The sequence below is a fragment of the Acomys russatus genome, chromosome 6 (genome assembly GCF_903995435.1).
Source record: "Acomys russatus chromosome 6, mAcoRus1.1, whole genome shotgun sequence".
Taxonomy (NCBI): domain Eukaryota; kingdom Metazoa; phylum Chordata; class Mammalia; order Rodentia; family Muridae; genus Acomys; species Acomys russatus.
Genome location: NC_067142.1, coordinates 25,334,468 through 25,354,125, shown reverse-complemented (window position 1 = coordinate 25,354,125; position 19,658 = coordinate 25,334,468). Strand labels below are relative to the sequence as shown.

At 46.0% G+C, this 19,658-nt stretch overlaps 1 protein-coding gene across 1 annotated transcript in view; it reads right to left on the bottom strand.

Annotated features, from left to right (window-relative positions):
• Positions 1-248: 248 nt before the first annotated feature.
• Positions 249-19,658, bottom strand: part of Gpr39 (G protein-coupled receptor 39) — a 200,374-nt gene continuing 180,964 nt past the window's right edge. Inside the window, 3 exon segments of the mRNA XM_051147279.1 lie at positions 249-562; positions 565-729; positions 732-803. Coding sequence (XP_051003236.1) covers positions 297-562; positions 565-729; positions 732-803 — 503 coding nt within the window. The 3' untranslated portion in view covers positions 249-296.

Here is a 19,658-nt window from a genome sequence, read left to right as displayed (position 1 = left end):
TACTTTTTGTAAGCTCTGAACCAATTCAATTCTGAATTTCTGTGCGTAGGTGAGAAAAGAAGGTGGAGCAGGAAGGTCCAGACCTCCCATCCCAATCTGTGTACCACCACCAAGGCCAGCCTGGAAGAATCAGCCCTTAGACGTCACTGAGATATGCATCTGCCCTTCCCAAGCCTTGGCGCTTCTGTTCTGTCCCTGATAGGAGTCGTGGTCTATTTGGGGACCGCTGCGTGAAGGTAACTTGCTTTTGTGGGAGGGAAGAGCCAGATTCTGCTCAAGGCTTCTGAACTTGACAGTCACACTTCTTGCTCCTGGAAACCATTTTCGGTGGCGGAATCAGGCGGTTTGGTCTGTGAGTCAGTCTGTGGTGACTCAGAACTCAAGGGCTGGGGCTCAGCCTCTCCTGGCTTTGCCTGAAAAGTGCTTAAGAAAACCTTGTTCGTTCTCCTGGAGGAAGAGTTGCTTCGCCTAGAGGCTAAGAAGATGAGGGGGCTTCTGGCTGAGCGGGAGCTGTCCTTGGTGGAGCGGAAGCCGGCACGCTGGTGTTTCTCCTGGTTGGCGTTTGTAGAGTCAGCCGGCAGCAGAGCACTTGCCAGAACACCTTCCGGAACTGCTGAGAGGACACGTTGTAAAGAAGAGGGTTGACCACAGAGCTGAGGTAGAAGAAAGTGTCAGAGAAGGGGAGGAGGATCATGTATGCCTTGAAGTATGACTTGGTCCAGTCGTGTTGGGTTTTGCTGCAGCCATGATCCGTCGAATCTGGTTTGGCATCCAGCACACGGCCAGTGTCACCACAATCAGTCCTGGGAAGGCAGAGCAGGAGAGAAAAGAGACAGGGGGAGAAAAACAGCATGAGAACCAAAATTAATAAATAAAAACCCATAAAATATTCAGCCCCTTGGTTCTGTTGCTTACTGGCCAGGAAACGGCACCAATTTTTCAGTGCTGTGCTTGACGGCTTCTTTTTGCCACTGGCAAAGGGAATTTAATGCTGCTTCAAGCTCAGGGGACTTGGCTATGTTAAAGAGCGTTAAATGCTTTCGACGGTGTATTTATACCTGTGGATGCCTGTTAATTTCCAAAATGTTTTCATCATTGCGCGTGTATCCAGAAAATATCTTTACCTTGGCCATAACCTGGCTTTGTCTTTTTGTTTCTAGGTGGGTCCATAAGCTACAGCCATATTAGATGCAGTGGGTATTGTTTTGTAAACAATGGCGGAGCTAAGAAGAGCCAGTGTGATTTTTTAAGTCCAGTGGAACTCGTTTCCCTTCCGTTAAACAAGTACATTTTGTGACATGATTTTGCATCCAATTTCAGGAGAAGCAAAATGGGGGACAGATTATTATAGAGACGAGGTATCACTCAGCCTCGTCCCTGCTTGCGCGTGAGGCTTTGGCTGGCTATCTGGACACCCATTTGCTTACGTTCTGGCTTATATAATCACGGCCAATGCTACAGTCTGACAAACTGAAATCACAAAACAAGTGTGTGTGTGCATGTGTGTGTAAAGTAGATTAAGTATATATAATATATATTATACGTATAATGTAACACACACACACACACAAACACACACACTGTACCAAAAAGGTATACACACCTCTAATCATGATGCTGCTATCTATGCCAGCGCCTCTGCTTCCTTTCAAACACTTTTGGAAGCAATGCCCCTTCTACCGTTACATAGGAAAACAAATTTCTCCCAAACACCAAAATGTCTAAAACTCATTTTGTGTAGAGACATGGGCACATCCTCTGCCTTGGTAGCACTGAGCTGCAGTGTGGATGGCCAGGAATGCCAGGCCCTGTGGAAGGCCCTGAGGGGGCCGGGCATTGTCTGTCCACCCTTTCCCTGAGGTGGGGGGCGCCCATTGGCTTTCCAGACACTCGCTTGCATGATCCATGCTCCATACTCCATGCTTGCATTCTCACTCACACGACTGCACCCACTTCTACAGACTGACAAACACCCGAAATACAGGATGATGAGACTTGACTGACAAAACAAGAAAATCAGCCTGAGGAATCTTTAGGACGTTATTTTCTCTTTTCCTGAGAAGCTGAGCACCCAGAACAAAAGTTTTCATGAGATGCTATCTTAAAGCAAGAATTTGATGAGACTGTAGAGATGGCTCAAGAGTTAAGACCGAAGCTCTGTTCCCAGCATGCACTTCAGGTGGCTCACAGGGGCTTGTCACTGCAGCTGCAAGGGCAGAGTGGGGAGATCTGATAGCTTCTGGCTGCCTCAGCACCTGCATTCCTATCCGCATCCCTCCCCACACATACATAATTAAACACAGACATTCGTATAATTTTGCTTTTTACAAGTACTTCTGCCCACTCTGAACCCAATTTTCTAGGAAAGTACAGGGAAGCAACAAATAGTGGTCACTGCGTCCTGCCTAGGGTAGATGGTAAACAGTTCATCGATCAATAACCCAGGGCAAACAGCCATGTCCATGAAGCCAGGGTTAGCCCGAGTATCCTTTGACAGTACATAATTCAGCTGTCCCCAAAGACAGACCCGCCAAAGAGAGCAAAACCCATCTGTCAGTACAGAGGGCCTGAGAAACTCCTGTCCTTTGTGAGTTTCCAAGGATTCTGTATGTCAAACCTCAGGCAGGGCTTTTGAAATACAAACCAATCTCTTTATTTCTTCCCTTTGAATTTGCTTCTCTGAGAACAGTCAGTAAATCTAAGACTGAAATAAGCAAAATAACATACTGATCTGATGAAAAGGCAAAACAAACAAACAATAAACAAACAAATAAATGAATACTATCTCCCAAGGCAACAGCAGATTCAAAATCACCTTGTTACCACTGCTGGATAAAAACACCGAAAATTGTCACTTTTCTGACTTAAAAATAAGAGCTGCACAGAGCCCTGGGACTTTGAGCACCACTGCGCTGGATTTGTTCTGAAGTTTCTACGGCTCTGAGTGACTAGTTCGGTATTGATTATGAAGGAAAACAGATGCCTACATACATGGGGAAGGTACACGTTGCCACAAAGCTTCACAGGTTGCTTTTGTTCCCCCCGTCACTGAATTTTTGCAGAACAAGCCCAACCATCATCCGAGAATGCATTTGTTAGAATACGGCAATGGAGTGCACAGCTTTGTGTGTGTGCCATGCGGCACCGTGGGAGGCTGCTCTTTGAGAATCTGGAAAGCTTACTAGATGCTCCCTGTACCTCCCACAGGCTGAACATGGCAAAGCTTTGAGAGCCAACCAGCGACGGTGGTGAGCGAAGGCAGGCTGGGGATGAGGAGGGATGCTGGGGAGGAGGGAGAGAAGCATTGGGGTGCAGGGGGCAAATTTGGGGGAGAGGGAGGATTTGGGGGAAGAGAAGAAAGATCGTCAATTTCCTTTTGTATCCCATTGCATCCCACTCTCATCTCCTGCTTATAGAACCTTCCGTTAGCTTGCTGCATGCACTTGCTCAGCCTCAGCCATCCTGCACTGATCGTCCCATTGAAAGAAGGCGATTCCGGGTTTAAAAAGGGAGGAAAAGGGAAGGAATAGGAGAAGAAGGAGGAAGAGCAGAGGAGGGGAAGAAAGGAGGAATAGCTTGCTGCATGCACTTGCTCAGCCTCAGCCATCCTGCACTGATCGTCCCATTGAAAGAAGGCAGTTCTGGGTTTAAAAAGGGAGGAAAAGGGAAGGAATAGGAGAAGGAGGAGGAAGAGCAGAGGAAGGGGAAGAAACTCAGGGCGTGGGGCGGACCGTGATCCGGGGCTGACCGTGATCTGGGGCGGACCGTGATCCGGGGCTTGCTTTGTCATTTCAGCAAGCATGAGATCCTGGCTGTGAAATTGAAATGAGATCGCAAGTGGGAGATGACAACGGGTCCTTTTGAGTGAGTAGCAGCAAATGGGAGAGACGATCAGGATCCCTCAATGATAAGAAGCCAAGAAGGAAGCGAAGCTTTCTGGCTGTACAAGTGCGTAGTTAGGACAGTGAGTGGAAGACAGTCTGAATAGAAATGGACGGTTCTAACTAGTCCACACAAGCAGGTCTAGAGACAGAAGCAGGGAGAGCAACTGTTGGGGAGCTAGCTTCCTCTACTCCAGTGTCTGTGCTGAGCACTTTCTTCCCACGTAGGCCTCTCAGTCTCCCGACAACCCAGAGAGGCCAAAGCAATTAGTATTTCACTTAACAAATGTGAAACCTGCCTGTCTCCAAAACCTGTGGTACAGGCTCCCTTTTCCTCGCAAGATACAATTCTGTCAATTTCTATTTTCAGCTTGATAAAGAAACACAAGAAAGATGGCTACAGAGATGGCTCAGTAGTTAGTTAAGGTGCTTGCCTCGCAAGAGTTCAGCTCTCTGGTACCCACATGAGCACTGGATGGACATGATGAGCTCACCTGTGATGCCAGCCTTGGAATGCAGATACGAGGGATTCCCAGAGCAGGATGGTTATTAAGACTAGCCAGATCGGTGAGCTCTGGGTTTGACTGAGAGACCCTGTCTCAGTAAGTAAGGTGGAAGAGTTAACAAGGACGGTGCTTGACATCAAATTTGGGCCTCCACATGCGAACACACATGCCCTCACGCAGGTGCCAACAGACATGCATGCATATATGCACATAACACACAGTCATTAACCACAACACATATTAATGTGACCCTATCCACTGAAATAACAGAAGCCATATATTTAACTTAAACTTTTTCAATGACATTAAATACAAAAAAAAAAAAAAAAGAAAGATGATGATAATCAGTGACAATTTTTATAATGCTACCTAGCTCCACACACTATAGCTGGATTTCTTATGCGAGTGAAATAGAGAATCATTTTGAAAATTGTCAGTGAGGTCTTTTTTATTCTCCCCTCCCCCTCTGCCATACTAAATCCCAAACTCCTGTCTAGATCCCAGGGAACCGCCCAAGTAGCCTGCAATTGCAACACTACCAAGGAGCTGAGTTCCCGCTGGGTGTCTGACTGTGTATCCCTGACTACAATGTGGCCTGTTTGGCCAGCCTCTCCCTAGAAACCCCCTGTAAAAGTGACGGTCAAATTGCTCCAAGTCTACATTGTTGTGAAAGTACAGAAATGTCCTCTGCAGGTCTCATCCTAAGCTCCGTCTCTCCACATCACAGGAACCACGCCGGCTGCCTGGCACAGCTTTTGGCATATCCTTCCCTCACCTCAACTGGAGGTGAGAAAAATGGCTGCCACTCTGTCTGGTTCAAAAGATAATTTTGTTATAAGAAAATGGAGTGTTGGGCCTGCAGGTGCCACCAATGGCAATCTGAGGCGTGTGGCCACAGGCAGTGTGAGAGCTGAGTTAGCCTTTCTAGAACAAGAAGCCAACCAGGCCCTTTGTGCAGAATTTGTCACTTTACAATGACAGGTAATGGCTTGTTACACTTGGAAAAAAAAAAAAAAGATATTCGTCCTTTCCCACGATACACTGTTGAGAATAAATGTGACGCCATGTCCGGAGGTAACCTTCTATTCTGGCTGCTTCAGAATGTTTCAACTCCAGTCCCAGCTCCTCTATAGCTAACACAATGCTTTAAAGTCTTATTCCTGGCTTAATGGAGTGCATTAAAGATTTGACTAAATTTATGTTTGGCTGCAATCAATTTAGACTTGTGTATTACATTTGGGGGGGAAATCTATAATACTTTGGTCTGTATGGAGCAGAGTGGAGCCCACACTTAAACAGTGCGAGTGTGGACTTGAAGGAAGACCAGCGGACTGAACCCTCTCACGTAAGAGCAGGTAAACGGTCTTAACTGGATTATTGATAGGTTGGTATCATACCCTAGACAGCACTGCATCTGGGCTGTGAAATGCCTTTATATCATATCTGCTTCTCCGCACAAAGCCTTTCTAGTTTTGCTCCTCCATCACCACAATGAAGTGACAGGAGCCATTAGAGGAGGACTCACATGCATCCTTGGCAAAGTAATGTTTAGAAAACAGACGCAGGGCTGGAGAAAATGGCGCCGTGGCTAAGGTGCTTGCTGCACAAATGTGGCGACCCGAGTTCTTGCCCCAGAACCCACATAAAGGTAGAGGCTATAATGTGTGCCTGTACCGCCAGCACCCCTACAACAAGACAGGAGGTGGAGACAGGTGAATTCCTAGAAGTTCCTGGGCCAGGTAGCCTGGTTTATATAGCAGCAAACAAGAGACCTCATCTAAAAAGCAAAACAAAACAAAAAAACCAAGGTGGAATGCATGGACCAAGACATCTAAGGTTGTCCTCTGCCTTGCACAGGCAGTGTGTTTCCTGACATGTGCACAAATGCAACGGCATACATGAACACTGTCCCTGTGTTTCTGTATTGCTGTGATAAACATGACCAAAAGCAACTTGGAGGGAAAAGAGGTTACTTCACATTACAGATTAGAGTCCATCAGCAAAGCAAGCCGAAGCAAGAACTTAAAGCAGAAACCATGGACAAATGCTGTTCCACTATTTTTCTTATATAAATCAGGCCCTGTTGATCCCAAAGATCGGAGGAGAAAGACTACTGACCCAAATCATCATGGCCAAATTAATTAACAAGCAATTAATTAAATCAAGCTTTATTATTTGTGTGCACAGACTGCCTTTCCTCCCACCCCCAAAAAGGCAGGGTTCAAAAGGTCAGCATTGGATAAAAACAAGGGTTTTATAGCTGAGGGGTAGGGGGATTTGGTGGACAAAAATAGGCAGGGTTACAGGAGCAGTGCATAAACGTGAAAGTTAGTCATGATGACCTCATGAAACAAAGATGTGATTGCAAGGTGGTCATAACAAGGTAGTCATAACAACCTTTTGAGGCAAACGTAGAATTGCATAATGGTTATTACAACTTTTTGAAGCAAAGCCATGACGGCAGTGCAGAACCAGTTGTTAGGATTACAGGAGAGGCCTAGCCCAATGCTTGAGAAACAGAGATTTAGTCATAAACAGGATTGAACCTAGTTTGTATTTACTACAAGAGGGCTTTCACCCCCAAGATCAGGGTAGACGTAGTCCATCAGCACACCTGCCTTGGCATGGTACCACCCACAGTGGGCTTGGCCCCTCTGTGTCAGTTAGCTGTCAGTAAAGTGTTCCATAGGTTCCATACCAACAGGCCAGCTGACGGAGGCAATTCTTCAGTTGAGGGTCTCTTTTTCTCAGTGTCTCTAAGTTTGTGTCAAATTGACAGCTATATCTATGGGAAACTCACACACACATACACACACACACACACACACACACACACATACACCACACATTAAAGAAACTCTCTTTCTAAAGACATAAGCAATGCAGGTGCTCAGCTCCATACCCGGGGTGTGGTAGCATGCATTTGTAATCCCAGCACTGAGGAGAGGGTGACATTTCCACAGCATTGGAGACAGCTGGCTTGGTTAGGTTTTCACAAATCCATTTGATTCTGCAGCCCTGGATGTTGGTGATATTGACTTATCTATATTCATGCTCTCCTTTCTCCCTTCTGACCTTTAAGGTAAAGGTCATCGTTGAGTATATTCCTGTGGTCTCAGAAAAGAGAGGTGAGTCTCCAATCGCAAAGAGGAAATTTACAAGTGGTTTGCCCAGGATCTTGAAGACCCAGAGCACAGGACTCCCTGCCTCTGGCTCATAGCATTGAGGCTGTCCTACCTTTGACTGCCAATGGAGGCTCTGTTTACTGGAGAGAGTACAGATTGTAGGCTCAAGTGTTGACCTGCCAGCATGGGATGTAGTGAAAGAGACATCTACATGATTGATCATATTCCATGTTAAAACTCAGTCTCCCTCAAACAGGCATTATTCCCACCCAGAGGACCATGAAACTCTAGCTTGAGACAACCAAGAGTGTTCAGGACACAAGGGCTATCCATCTGAACACGCAGCCATCTGCCATCTGCCATCTCATTCATCTATCTATCCATCAGCTACTCATTCACCTACGTTGACTCACTCATCACCTATCATTTACCTATGTATACACGTATATTATCTGTCACCTATTATCTCATTTATCTCTTCCAGCCATCTATCATCTATCTATCAATCTGTTTGTCTGCCCATCCATTTTTCTATCATCGACCTACCATCTATCTATCTACCTATCTACCAAGCATCTTTTCATCTATTCTTTCTCATTTATCATTCATCTGTCTATCCACTCACTCATCCATCACGGAGTACCTATGTTTTCACCTGTCCACCCAATCTTCCATTCATCTATTATCTGTCTGTCATCTGCTGGCTGCCTAGCTATTATTGATTCCTCACTTATGTGTCTGCCCATTTTTCTGTCTATCTATCATATATTAGCACTTATAGAAATATTGATATAAGCCAGGCTTGGTAGCTTCATTTGTAAATCAGCACTCAGGGAGTGGAGATACGTGACTCTGTAGCTTTTTGGCCAGCTAGCTTTTAAAAAAAAAAAAAAAAAAAAAAAAAAGAGCTTGTGCATGAGGAATAATACCCAACAGTGTCTTCTGATCTCCACATGCATGTACACATGAACTTGCATTCAGACAAACATCCACAAACACATAGAAAAGTGTTATCTATTAACATTGGCTGAGTAGAAAAGATCTGTAAACTTTGTTTATCCCCCAGATAGAGTGCGTGATTTCCACAAATCCCAAAGAGTTCCTTTCTCCCCTGTGTCAGAGGCCCACTTCGTTGATGTGTGAGAACCTTCTGGTACAGTGAGCAGGCTGAGGGTGGTGAGATTTCTGTACTTGCTGTGGATGTTTTGCCCCTTGCCTTCTCATTTCTACTTTCTAGTTCTAACTCTGGTTGCAGTGCACAAGAACTAAACATTTCTTTGTTTCCTTTGTTTGTTTGTTTCACAATTTAGAATTCATGGAGTGTCATTATCCATGTGGCAGACATCTCTTGTATGCAGTGGTCTATTATGGATACTCTCTGATGCTCTGATGCTGAGAATAACAAGGTGACCTCAACCTAGTTTGCTCAGGACCATGAGAAAGGTCAAAGCAAAGTGTTAAGGCAGCAAAAGCAGGGTACTAACCAACTTTCCTACAAGCAGGAACAACCAGATTTTTTTTGAAAGAATAAAATTTCAACTTGACACAGCCTAGAGTCATCTGAGAAGGAAGTCTCTCAACTGAGGCCAGCCTCTGAAATAGGCCTCTGGGGGACTGTTTTGATTATCAATTGATAAAGGAGCACCCAGTCCACTGTGGGAGGTACTATTCCCTTGTTAGGTAGTTCTGAGCTGTATCAAAACGCTAGCTACGCATAAACATGTGAGTAAACCAACATTGCTTCTCATGGCTTCTGCCTTAAGGTTCCTTCTTAAGTCCCTCTCCTGACCTCACTCAATGAAGCACTGAGAACTGGAATTATAAGCCAAATAAACATTTTCTTCCTCCAAGTTGCTTTTATCACAGTAACAGAAAAGAAACTAGCACAGAGGGGCCATGGAGATAACCCAATCAGAAAAGTGCTTATTGTGTAAACATGAAGACCCGAGGACTAATATAAAATGCCAGATGTGTGCTGGCACATAGCATAGGGCAACAAGGGGGGGTGGGATATGGAAGGGAGAGAGTGGCTCACTGGCCTGTCATTGCGCTCCAGTGAGAGACTCTGCCTCAAAAAATAAAAGAGCAGCAGAGCGAAACACCAACACAGACCCCTGGCTTCTTCATGAATGCACACACGCGCATATACACACACAAAGGAGAGTAAGAGCTAGCCTGGAAGAGAACAACCTAAACCAAACAAGATTCAGTGTTGCTGACAATTGGGGAATGAAATGGCAGCTTACCTTCTGCTCCCCACAAGGCTCAGCAGGGCTGCACAAAGGGATGGTAAGGCAGTGGGAACCCCCCCTCCCCCGCATGGCTGGAGTACACTCGCCAGGCTTTGTGGACTATAAATTAACTTGCATATAGTAGGGCGAAGGAACATCTGCTATCAACTGACATTTAAATCGCAATTGCCAATGGAAAGTAAGCATATGGTTAGTTGAATGAAGAGCCAGAGAGAGACAAATAACGCCCCATAAAAGGTTTTAGCGCTTTTCCAATTTATACTCTAGTGTTTGCCAATCTGCTTCCGCGTGCAATCGGAGACGTCGATTTCACTCCCTGACCTTGCCTGACCCAAGAAGCCCACCATGGCTCACCCCCAACTTCTGAGACAACGATTCACACCTGAGGGTAAGAACAATAGTGTCAGCACATGGAACTTTTTTTTTAAAATGCAGATTCTTGAGGCTGGGGAGATGGCTCAGTTGGTAAAGTGAACATTTGGGCTCAATCCCCAGCGCCCGGTGATGCACAAATCTCAGGATGGCAGACTGCACCTGTGATTGTGGTGCTGATGAGGTCAGGCAGCCTAGCCTAAGTGTTGAGCTCTAGGCCATACTGAAGAAATACAATGGGCACCTCCTGAGAAAAGCCATCTGAGGTTATCCTCTGAGCAATACACACATCCCTGGACACTTATGGGATCCTGGGGTCTGACCTAGTCTTGCTAAATCAGGCTTTGGAGATGTGGCCTCAATAATCTGGAATTCATAAGCCTTTGGGAACTTGCACTGCTTACTCTAGTTGGGGAACATTAACAACCACAACAACAATAACACACACTCACACAAAGTAAAATAGGGCATCAGTGGCCTCTGTCACTCTCTCCTACATGCCTTGAGGTACTTCATTTTAATGCACGTCTGCAGTGTGAGCCCACAGTAAAAACAAACACAACAAACAGCCTCCCCCTATTTATCTCCTGGACAACCACCTGCCCATCTTTGATCCTACCTTTCATCATCCTTCTGCCCTGCATTCTCTCTCTGCCTCCACTTCCCAATTCTCTTCCTTTCCAACCTTTATTTCTCCTCTTTCTTTCGATGGCTCTCCAATATGTAAGGCAATAAAATCTCCCTTTTCTCTTCTATCTGATCCCTTCCCCAACTTGGCCCTTTCTTCTTTTCCAGTGCAAAACATGCAACTTAACAGCACACACATTATTTTCTGGACTGGCCTTTGAGGAGGACACTGGGTCAGTGACTCCAAGGTCCTATGGTCTAAAGAACTGTGGCTACAAAAATGGTGATCACCACTCATTTGCCAAAGGAAAGGAGAGAGAAACATGAGCTACAATGGGAATACGATGTAGTTGGCCATGAATAATGATGCTCACTCCACAGAGAGAGCTGCACATCCTGTATCAATGGGATATAGTCAGCCATGAACTCAAGGCATCCATGCTGTACAGCCAGCTCCCTGTTCTGTGGTCTTCGTTAACCCTGTGCAGCTTGCATATAGCTCCTGTAGTGATCCCTAAGCTTGGTGACCTTTGTTTAAATAAAGTGGTCTTATTGCCCTGTTTCTTATTGAGAAATGTTCTTGAGAAGGAGATGAAGATACTCCGGGTTTGTTTTTGGAAAAGAGCAGACCATGGCTTCAAAATGATACAAACATCACAGATGGCTGCTTCCATCCATGAAGACAGATGGTTGGATGTCCCATCCTTGTCCTGGGAATTTGATGGCATCCGGGAAAAAGCTCTCTCCCCAAGATGGTCTATCTACCATGTGGAGGCCAAAGACACCCGGAATGGGGTACAGGTCCTAAATGGCCTGTAGTTTGCTACGCAGTCTATCTATCTCATTCTGTGCTATAGGCTGAAGCGCAAGATGAAAACTATAAATCTCTAGAGTAGCAAATATACATTTCGAAAATGAGGCCTCTTGTCTGGGAGTTGAACACCCACTTGACCTTAAAGTCAATGGCTTTCTGGGTCGGCGCTGTGGTTCACTGCCTGGGTTCCTTCACGATGCATGATAAATGAACAACTGAAACACAGTGGACAAATATTTTCTATCTACATCCTAACCATATATAGATTTCTATAACAACAGACTGCTCTGAAGGCATGGATAGCAAAGCCCTCCACCGCAGCGTGCCTGCAAAAGCCCACAGTGATTTCTCAGCATGAAAAACCAACAATTTCTTCACCAGTCACACATAGTACAGGAGTGGGTGGAGGGAACCAGGGCGTGATGCCCTGCAAGCTGGGGGAACTGTGTACCACTTCCAGAGAAGCTCACAGCTGGTGCTTCCACCAGAACAAATCTGCTCTTACCACCTGGGCAGGGGCAAGCCACACTAATAGTGATTAATGGCTAAAAGCTTGCAGTTACTTTTTTCCCCTTTTCAATTTTTTGTGTGTGAGCGTGGGTGCACACACACACATGTAAAGGCTGGAGGTGGATATTGAGTATCTTTCTCAGTTACTTTTAACCTTGGCTTTCAGACTGACTCTGACCTCACTCATAACTGACTAAACTGGCTGGCTGCCGAGCCCCTGTCTCTTCCTCCCCATTGCTAGGATTACAGGTGTGCACCAACCACGCTTGGCTTTTTCACATGGTTCTGTGAGACGAAACTCAGGTCCTCCTGCTTGCAATGGTTGGCATTTATCTAAGTAAGCTCAGCCCTGAAGTATAGCACTTTCTCAAAGAATGCAGCTGCCTATAAATAGAAAGGAATTAAAATCACAAAAAGCTGGCACTGAGAAGGCTTCAAAGATTGGCATATTAGTGAAACAGAATCCCAGGGGCAGTGGGATGAGGTACCCATTTTGTGCAGCTCTGGAGTCTAGGCTTCCCAACGTGTGGCACCTGGCCTCCAGGCGAGCTCCCTAAGCAGCCAATACTGGAGAAGCAGTAAGGGAGTTTAGGGATGTGGACCAAGACCAAGATGACAGAACACTGCACCTGCCCTCCATCCCTTCCTAAGACTCCTGCATGGGTGTCAGAGCCCTGGAGAATCAGAGCTAGGATACTGTGAATGAGGGAGAGCCACAGCTAACCAAGCTGCCTTTATCAGACCAGGGACTGGGGTGGGGCAGCATCAGAGAGGATGGTTGCACCAAGGCCTTTCTCCTGGCGGGGATGGTGGGTGGGTAGAGGAGGTCTCTATGTTATTAAACTGGCCCAAAAGAGAGAATTGGGTTCTGGGAGGCTTGGTGTTAGGAAACATGGGTGATTGGTTTTTACAAACAGCAAACTTGACTCTGACACCACATCTTACTACTACTGTAAAATTAGTACCAAAGATTACAGGCAGGATGTGTTTTCTGTCCTTCCTGGTCTAAATGTGGAGTGTGTGACACAGCTCTGGCAGCCACAGCAAAATGCCACTGACTGATGAGTTAAGTAGGTACATGCTTCTCATAGCTCAGAAGGCAGCTTGAGGCTTAAGTCTCCTCTTGCTGCTAGCTGCTCTTGTTCTTTCTACACTAAAAGTCATTTCTTCCTGCCTCCCCACCCCACCCCTACCCCGCTTCTTGCCAAGATAGCCCCATGGGGTACATAGTACAACAAAGGTCAGTGGATGAAGCAGGATACTGAATACCACATCCCCAAACGAGACCTGATAAAGGGCATTCATTGTCTCAGAGTTAATAGGTCCCAGTCCATCAAAGACACCACAATGCTTACCAGAGAGGCTGGAGGCAAGGTGTGGAGTGGAGAGTTTATGTGTGACCCAGAGGGGTAGAGAAATGGTTAGGAAGGCCTCCAAAGGGTAGCTGGTACACGGAGAGGGCCACTGTCTATCCTCTATGCTGGATGGCCTCGGGGGAAGGAAAATTGACCCCTGCCACTTTACCTGATCCTTCACAGCCCTATACAAGGGAAGAGGAAAGATGTAATGGCCAGATCTGAAATCTCAGCCCCTCTACTTACTAGCCATGTGACCAGGGGCGTGTGCTATTTACATAAAGTTGGTAAAAGAACACTATCCATTTCATTATCATTAGGACAGCCCAAGGACATGTGTGCAGATCAAGCACTGAATATAGCAGTCGTTGGTGAATGTCATCCGTGCACAATACTTATTACACAGTCCAGTTAACTGCCCCAAGACAGAAGCAGCTCCACTGAACACCACACATGTACTGCAGACCCTACTTTTAAATGCTTCTAATGAACTCACACTTACACACTTACACATTTACTTATTTGTATGTATGTGTTCATGTGTGCAGGTTCATGTGTACAGTGACCACTCGCATGTGGAAGCCTAGAGGACACTTCAGGTGCTTGTTTGGAATAGGAAACCTGTCAGGTAGGCTAGGGTGGCCAGCCAGTGAGCTGCAAGGATCCTACTGTCCCCACCTCTTCAGTGCTGGGGTTACAAGACATACCATCACACCCAGCTATTGGGCATAGGTTCTGGAGCTTGTGTGCATAAGCACTTTAGTAGATAAGCCTTCTCAGTCCTACACTAGTTCCCTTAAACCTTACCGAAAGCCCCCCAAGATTCCCCACCATGTACTCTTAGTGTCAATACACAGTTAAGAAAGTTAGGGTATACGTGTATTAAATGTCCTACCAACTTCACGCAGCTGGCAAACAATAATGCCAAGGGCTTGACCCCCAACCACCCAGTCCAAAATCTTTGCACTTAAGCCCAGTGCCATCACCTGACCCTCCTCAGCCTAGAAGCATGGCCAGGGGATCTAAGATGAGACGTTCCCTGAGTCTCTGTTGCAAATTAAGATAATTCAATCACCAAATGGCTACAAGTTCAGAAACGAATCTCTTCTTGTGGATGTCACGGTGAAGAAGAAAGAAACGCGGCTGTCAAGAAATAAAGATCCCTCTGACACACTCATGACAAGGAAGAATATTATCAAAACAGCAGCTACAAGCAAACTTTCTGTGACTTGGAAAGAAGCTTGATGGAATTCAAAGAATGCACATAGCTTTGAATAGCAGCTCAGCAGGCAAGTTAAGAGCACTGCAGAGCATGTGCTTTTGAGGGCATCTACTTTATGACAATCAAGAGCTCCCCGACCCACCACTGCCCCCAACCCCCCCCCCCCGTCCCGCACTGCGCTGCCAGAGTGGTTCCCAAGGAAAGGGTCTCTCCTATGAAAATTTATTTAAATTCTGTGTGGAAGGTCCTTTCTGGACTATCCTGGGCTACCTGGGCCCCTCCCACTAAGCACAATCTAAAATTCAGCCTGAAAGTACATTTGAAAATGAGTTCAGCTCTCCGTTATCTGTCCATCTCATGTAAGTGAGCAGTGAAATTCTAGCAAAAAACCTTAATCAGATGGTGGAGGAGGTGCACACAGGCCTCCTACAGCCCCTGCTTCACAGCCTAAGGTTCCCACTGGAATCTGTAAGACTCCAAGGAAGGTGAAGGAGGAGATGGTATCAGCTTCTGAGATAGGATTCTGTTTTAGAACAATGGAGTGAGGATTCACTCCTGTTAACAGCCTGAAAACGAAATGATGGTTGCAGGTAGAGTTAAGAATAATTCCCTATTGGTAGGTTCTAATATTAATAACGACAGGAAAAAAAATCTTTAATGAACTAGACTTACAGAATTGGGAGTATGAAGTGCAATTTCTCCCACTCGGGTGATGGAAAGCTGCATTATTGCACACGGAAGTGCTGTGGAGCAGTGCAGTGTGCCATGCCACTTTCCTCATTCGTTTTTCTCATCACTGAATGGCATTGTCTGCATGCTTTCCTCAGCCTGGTCCTCCTCTGTCATTCCTGTCTGTTGTCCCTTCTGAAGGACATTTGCATCACTCTGCTTTGGTTGGCCATCTCTCTAGGGATATTCAAATCTGGAGCAGAAGCACCAGCCTCAGGAGATACATGCAGCTTGACGTCTCTACAGCAGCAGCCCTCAACCTTCCTAACGCAGCGGCCCTTTAATACATCTCCTCAGGTTGTGATAACCCTAACCATAACATAACAATTTTTATTACTACTTTATAGCTGAAATTTTGCTACTGTTATGAATCATAATGTACATATCTGTATTTTCTGGTGGTCTTAGGCATGCCCTGTGAAAGGGTTGTTCCACAACCCCAAAAGGAGTCATTACCCAAGGTTGAGAACCTCTGTTCTAGAGGGAAATTCAGTGATTCCTTAGAACAGTTACTTCTTGGCCTTTATCCGGTGAAGAACAAAATTCTCTCTGATCCCTTTCGGGGACCCTGCCTAGTACCATACAGAAATCTGCAGGTTCTTCAGGTTTGACATGACAGCAAACGTCTAGAATTCTCCACCAAATCTGGGGGACAGTAGAGAAAGCAAAAGGAGACTTGGGCTGGAGAGGTAGCTCAGGAGTTAAGACGTGTACTGTTCAGGCAGAGGACCAGAGTTAGGTTCCCAGCACACACACCTGGCAGATCACAACCACCTGTATCTCCATCTCCAGGGGATCTATTGCCCTCTCCTGGCTTCTGTGAAAACTTACACTCACATTCATATACCACTACCATCACCACTGCGCACGCGCGCGCGCGCGCGCACACACACACACACACACACACACACACACCCCTTTTAAAAAATAAACTTGTTCGGTTGGCATCTCTGGTTGCCCTCCTCCTCCCCCACATGGTCTGTTAAATCCCATTCCTTTCTCCATCCCTGTCCCCTGGAAGGAAAGACTCTGCATTCCTGGCATTTCTGAGGATGTCCCACCCCCCTCCCCTGGAGCCACCAGCTCCCCAAGTCCAGCAGGTGGCAGACACACCATCTTCCTTCACCTGCAATCCTTAACACCCGCCCCCTAGCCATAGTAGGCATGTGACTTCCTCTGGCTTGGTCCCCTGAGGCTGCTTAACTCCTCACCCAGGAGCTGCAGTTCCCAAATAAACCTGACCTTTGTATACTTTTAATCTGGTTTTGATTGGCTTATTTCATTGGTGGAGATAACCCATCAAAACTGTAGAGGGATTTTGATTCAGAACACAGCTTCTCTGGCAAGAGATCCTATCTAAATACCTTCTAGATATGTGTGCTCTAGCTGGAATACAGACATGCCTTTAATCCAGGAGATAGAGGCAAGAAAGTCTAAATTCAAGGTCAATCTGGTATAGAGCAAGTATCAGGAAAAGGAAAGTTTAGGTCCAAGCGTGGTGGTCCACGCCTTTAATCCTAAACAATGAAGGTAGAGTTAGTTTGTAGAAGGAAGCACCCATGTTTGAAAGTGATGTCTAGTTGAGCGGCAGAAAAAAAAATTATGAATTTGATAAAACTTTGACAGAATAGGATATGCCCAACTCTCACAAGAAGAGAGAGGAAAGGGAAGCTACTTAAAGGAGCAACACAGAGAATGAGAGAGACAGGAGGTAGTTTTAACCAGGAGAGTTTTACAGAGACAGTAGAAGACAGAATAAACCAGAGAATGAGAAGGATCCAGAAGACTAGAGAAGATTGCTGGAGTTAGTTTGAGGCCAAGCAGAGCAATTCAGAGGCTGAGAGAAAAGCTAGATTGTATAAGTCAACCAGAAGAGGAGTTTGAGCCAAAACAGCTGAGTTGAACCAGCCAGCCCTAGAGTCAGCCTCTCAGACAACAACTGAAACAGGCAAATAAAAGTTCCTTTTACAATAAAACAAATCTTAAAAAGTCAAAGAAGACTAAATATTTCCTTTAGGAAAAAGAACCCAGCCCAGAAAAGAGAGTGGGACATCAGCATGGCCAAACCTTCTGTGTATCAGGAACTCTGAACTCTACCAGAAAAAAAGTCCTCAGAGCAAGGCTATGCTGGAAGGAGGCCACCAGCAAGAACAGAAGCAAGGGGGCAGGGCAGGAGGGGTCTATGTCCTGAGATGTCACTAGTATGAGGAAGTGAGTAAATCACGAACCCCAAAGAGAAGAACTGTAGGCATGGGGACCAGCCTGGCCTGTGGCACATTGGAAGCAAGCGCCATCAGCAAGACAGACTATAAGGCATATATTTACACTCAAGTGTCTGTTCACACACACACGAATGAGCACTTAAAGAAGAAACCCAGAGCACACCACAGTCAGGCACCCACCTGATCCCTAACTTGCACTGGCTGGGTACAGACTTGCCCAGCTGCACAGTTCTTTCACCAGGGCAAGGTCATCCAGATGGACAGAGGGGAGGGGGAAGGGAGTTGGAGCAGGACCTGGCTTGGACTGGTTTCTCTTCCACTCAGCTATCACTGGTTGTTTCAGCTCTGACTGCCCCAGGCGCTGAAACTCCAGATTTGAAGGCAGCACTGCATCAACGGGAGCTTTAGAATCAAATGGCTCCCTTCACTGACCAGCACGTGACCCCAAGGAGCAAGTTATTGACCCTCCTGTCCTTGTTTTCATTGATTTTGAGATTGAGAAATGAATGTCTTCCTTTCTGGATTAGTGGAAGGAATATGAAATGAGATACGTGTCAATAGCCGGTATATTGATAATTAATCAATGTTATTTCCTGTCTGCTTCCTAAAGCCTGGGGTTGAGACAAAGACAAAATAGAGTTTGGCTAATCTCCTGCCTCATACACAGGTCTCTCCACACTGTGGCATCTGAATGGTAAGGTAGGTACTAGTTTCTAGCTGCGTAGCGTTAACTTACTGTTCTCTGCTAAAAAGAATCTGCCAGCACACACGCGTACCTGCGTGCCTGCGTGCGTGCGTGCGTGCGTGCGTGCGTGCGTGCGTGTGTGCGTGTGTGTGTGTGTGTGTGTGTGTGTGTGTGTGCGCGCGCGTGCCTATTTGTGTACGTGTATGTGATGCATGCATTTGAGTATGCGCATATATGCATGCTGTGACATGTATGTCAAAATCAGAAGACAACCTTGAGTATTGGTCCTCACCTTCCACTCTTTCGTTTTCCACTCCTCTGTACCAGGCTAGGTGGCCCAAGAACTTGCAGAGATGCTCCTGTCTCAGCTTCACATCTCCCCATGGGTCAACAGGAAAAGCCTATGCCACTACACTGACTTACGTGAGCTTAGATCCTCATGCTTGAGTGGTGAGCACTTCCTTCAGGGATCGTTATCCTTAACCCTCCGCCCCTTCCAAAGACAGATAGCCAAGTAGCAGTGGACAATCAGGGTCCTATGGACTGGTTTTCTCCCTGATGAGCATGGGAACCAAAACAGACCATACAGAGGAAACATGGGACGTGTGCTAGAAACCCCAAGAGCAGTTCTTTACTGAACTTTCTGAGTCATTAAAAAAAAAGCATGTCTGTAAGCCTTAGTTCATGACTTCCCCAACACAGGAAGACTGCCTTGAGAGGCTCCCCTTAGTCAAGGCAAACAGACAAAGAAATCAAAGGATCAAAGACAAGTAGAGCAGGGTGCACACCTGTAATCCCAGTTTTCAGAAGGCTGAAGCAGGGGCATTATGAATGAGTCAAAGGTCATGAGGTCTACTTATAGACTTCGATCACATGAGCTAGTGCCTTTTTTTTTCCCATTTGGATCTTTTGAGATAAGATTTCCTGTAGCTCAGGGTAACCTCAAACTGGATGTATAGCCGAGGACGATGATGACCTTGAACTTCCCAGTGCTAAGATTATAGCAAGTCACCACAGTTGGCTGTCTCTTGGATTCTGTGGTGGTAGTGGTTGTACTTTTGCTGAAGCCAAACTGGAAATAGTTTTCCTGTGTATGTGTCTGTGCACATGTTAATGTGTACGCACTTATATGCAGGTGCATGTGTCCATATATGTGCACCTGTGGGGACCATTTGGTTGTTTGCCTCAACTGCCCTCCACACAGTTTTTGAGACACAATTATCTTCACTAAGTCTGGAATCTATTTTGGACTAAAGTGTCTGGCTAGCGAGCTCCAGAGATCCTCCCATGTCCACACCACCATACTTGGGTGAGAGTCATACCCTGTCACACCTGACTTCCTACTGGGTATTGAGACT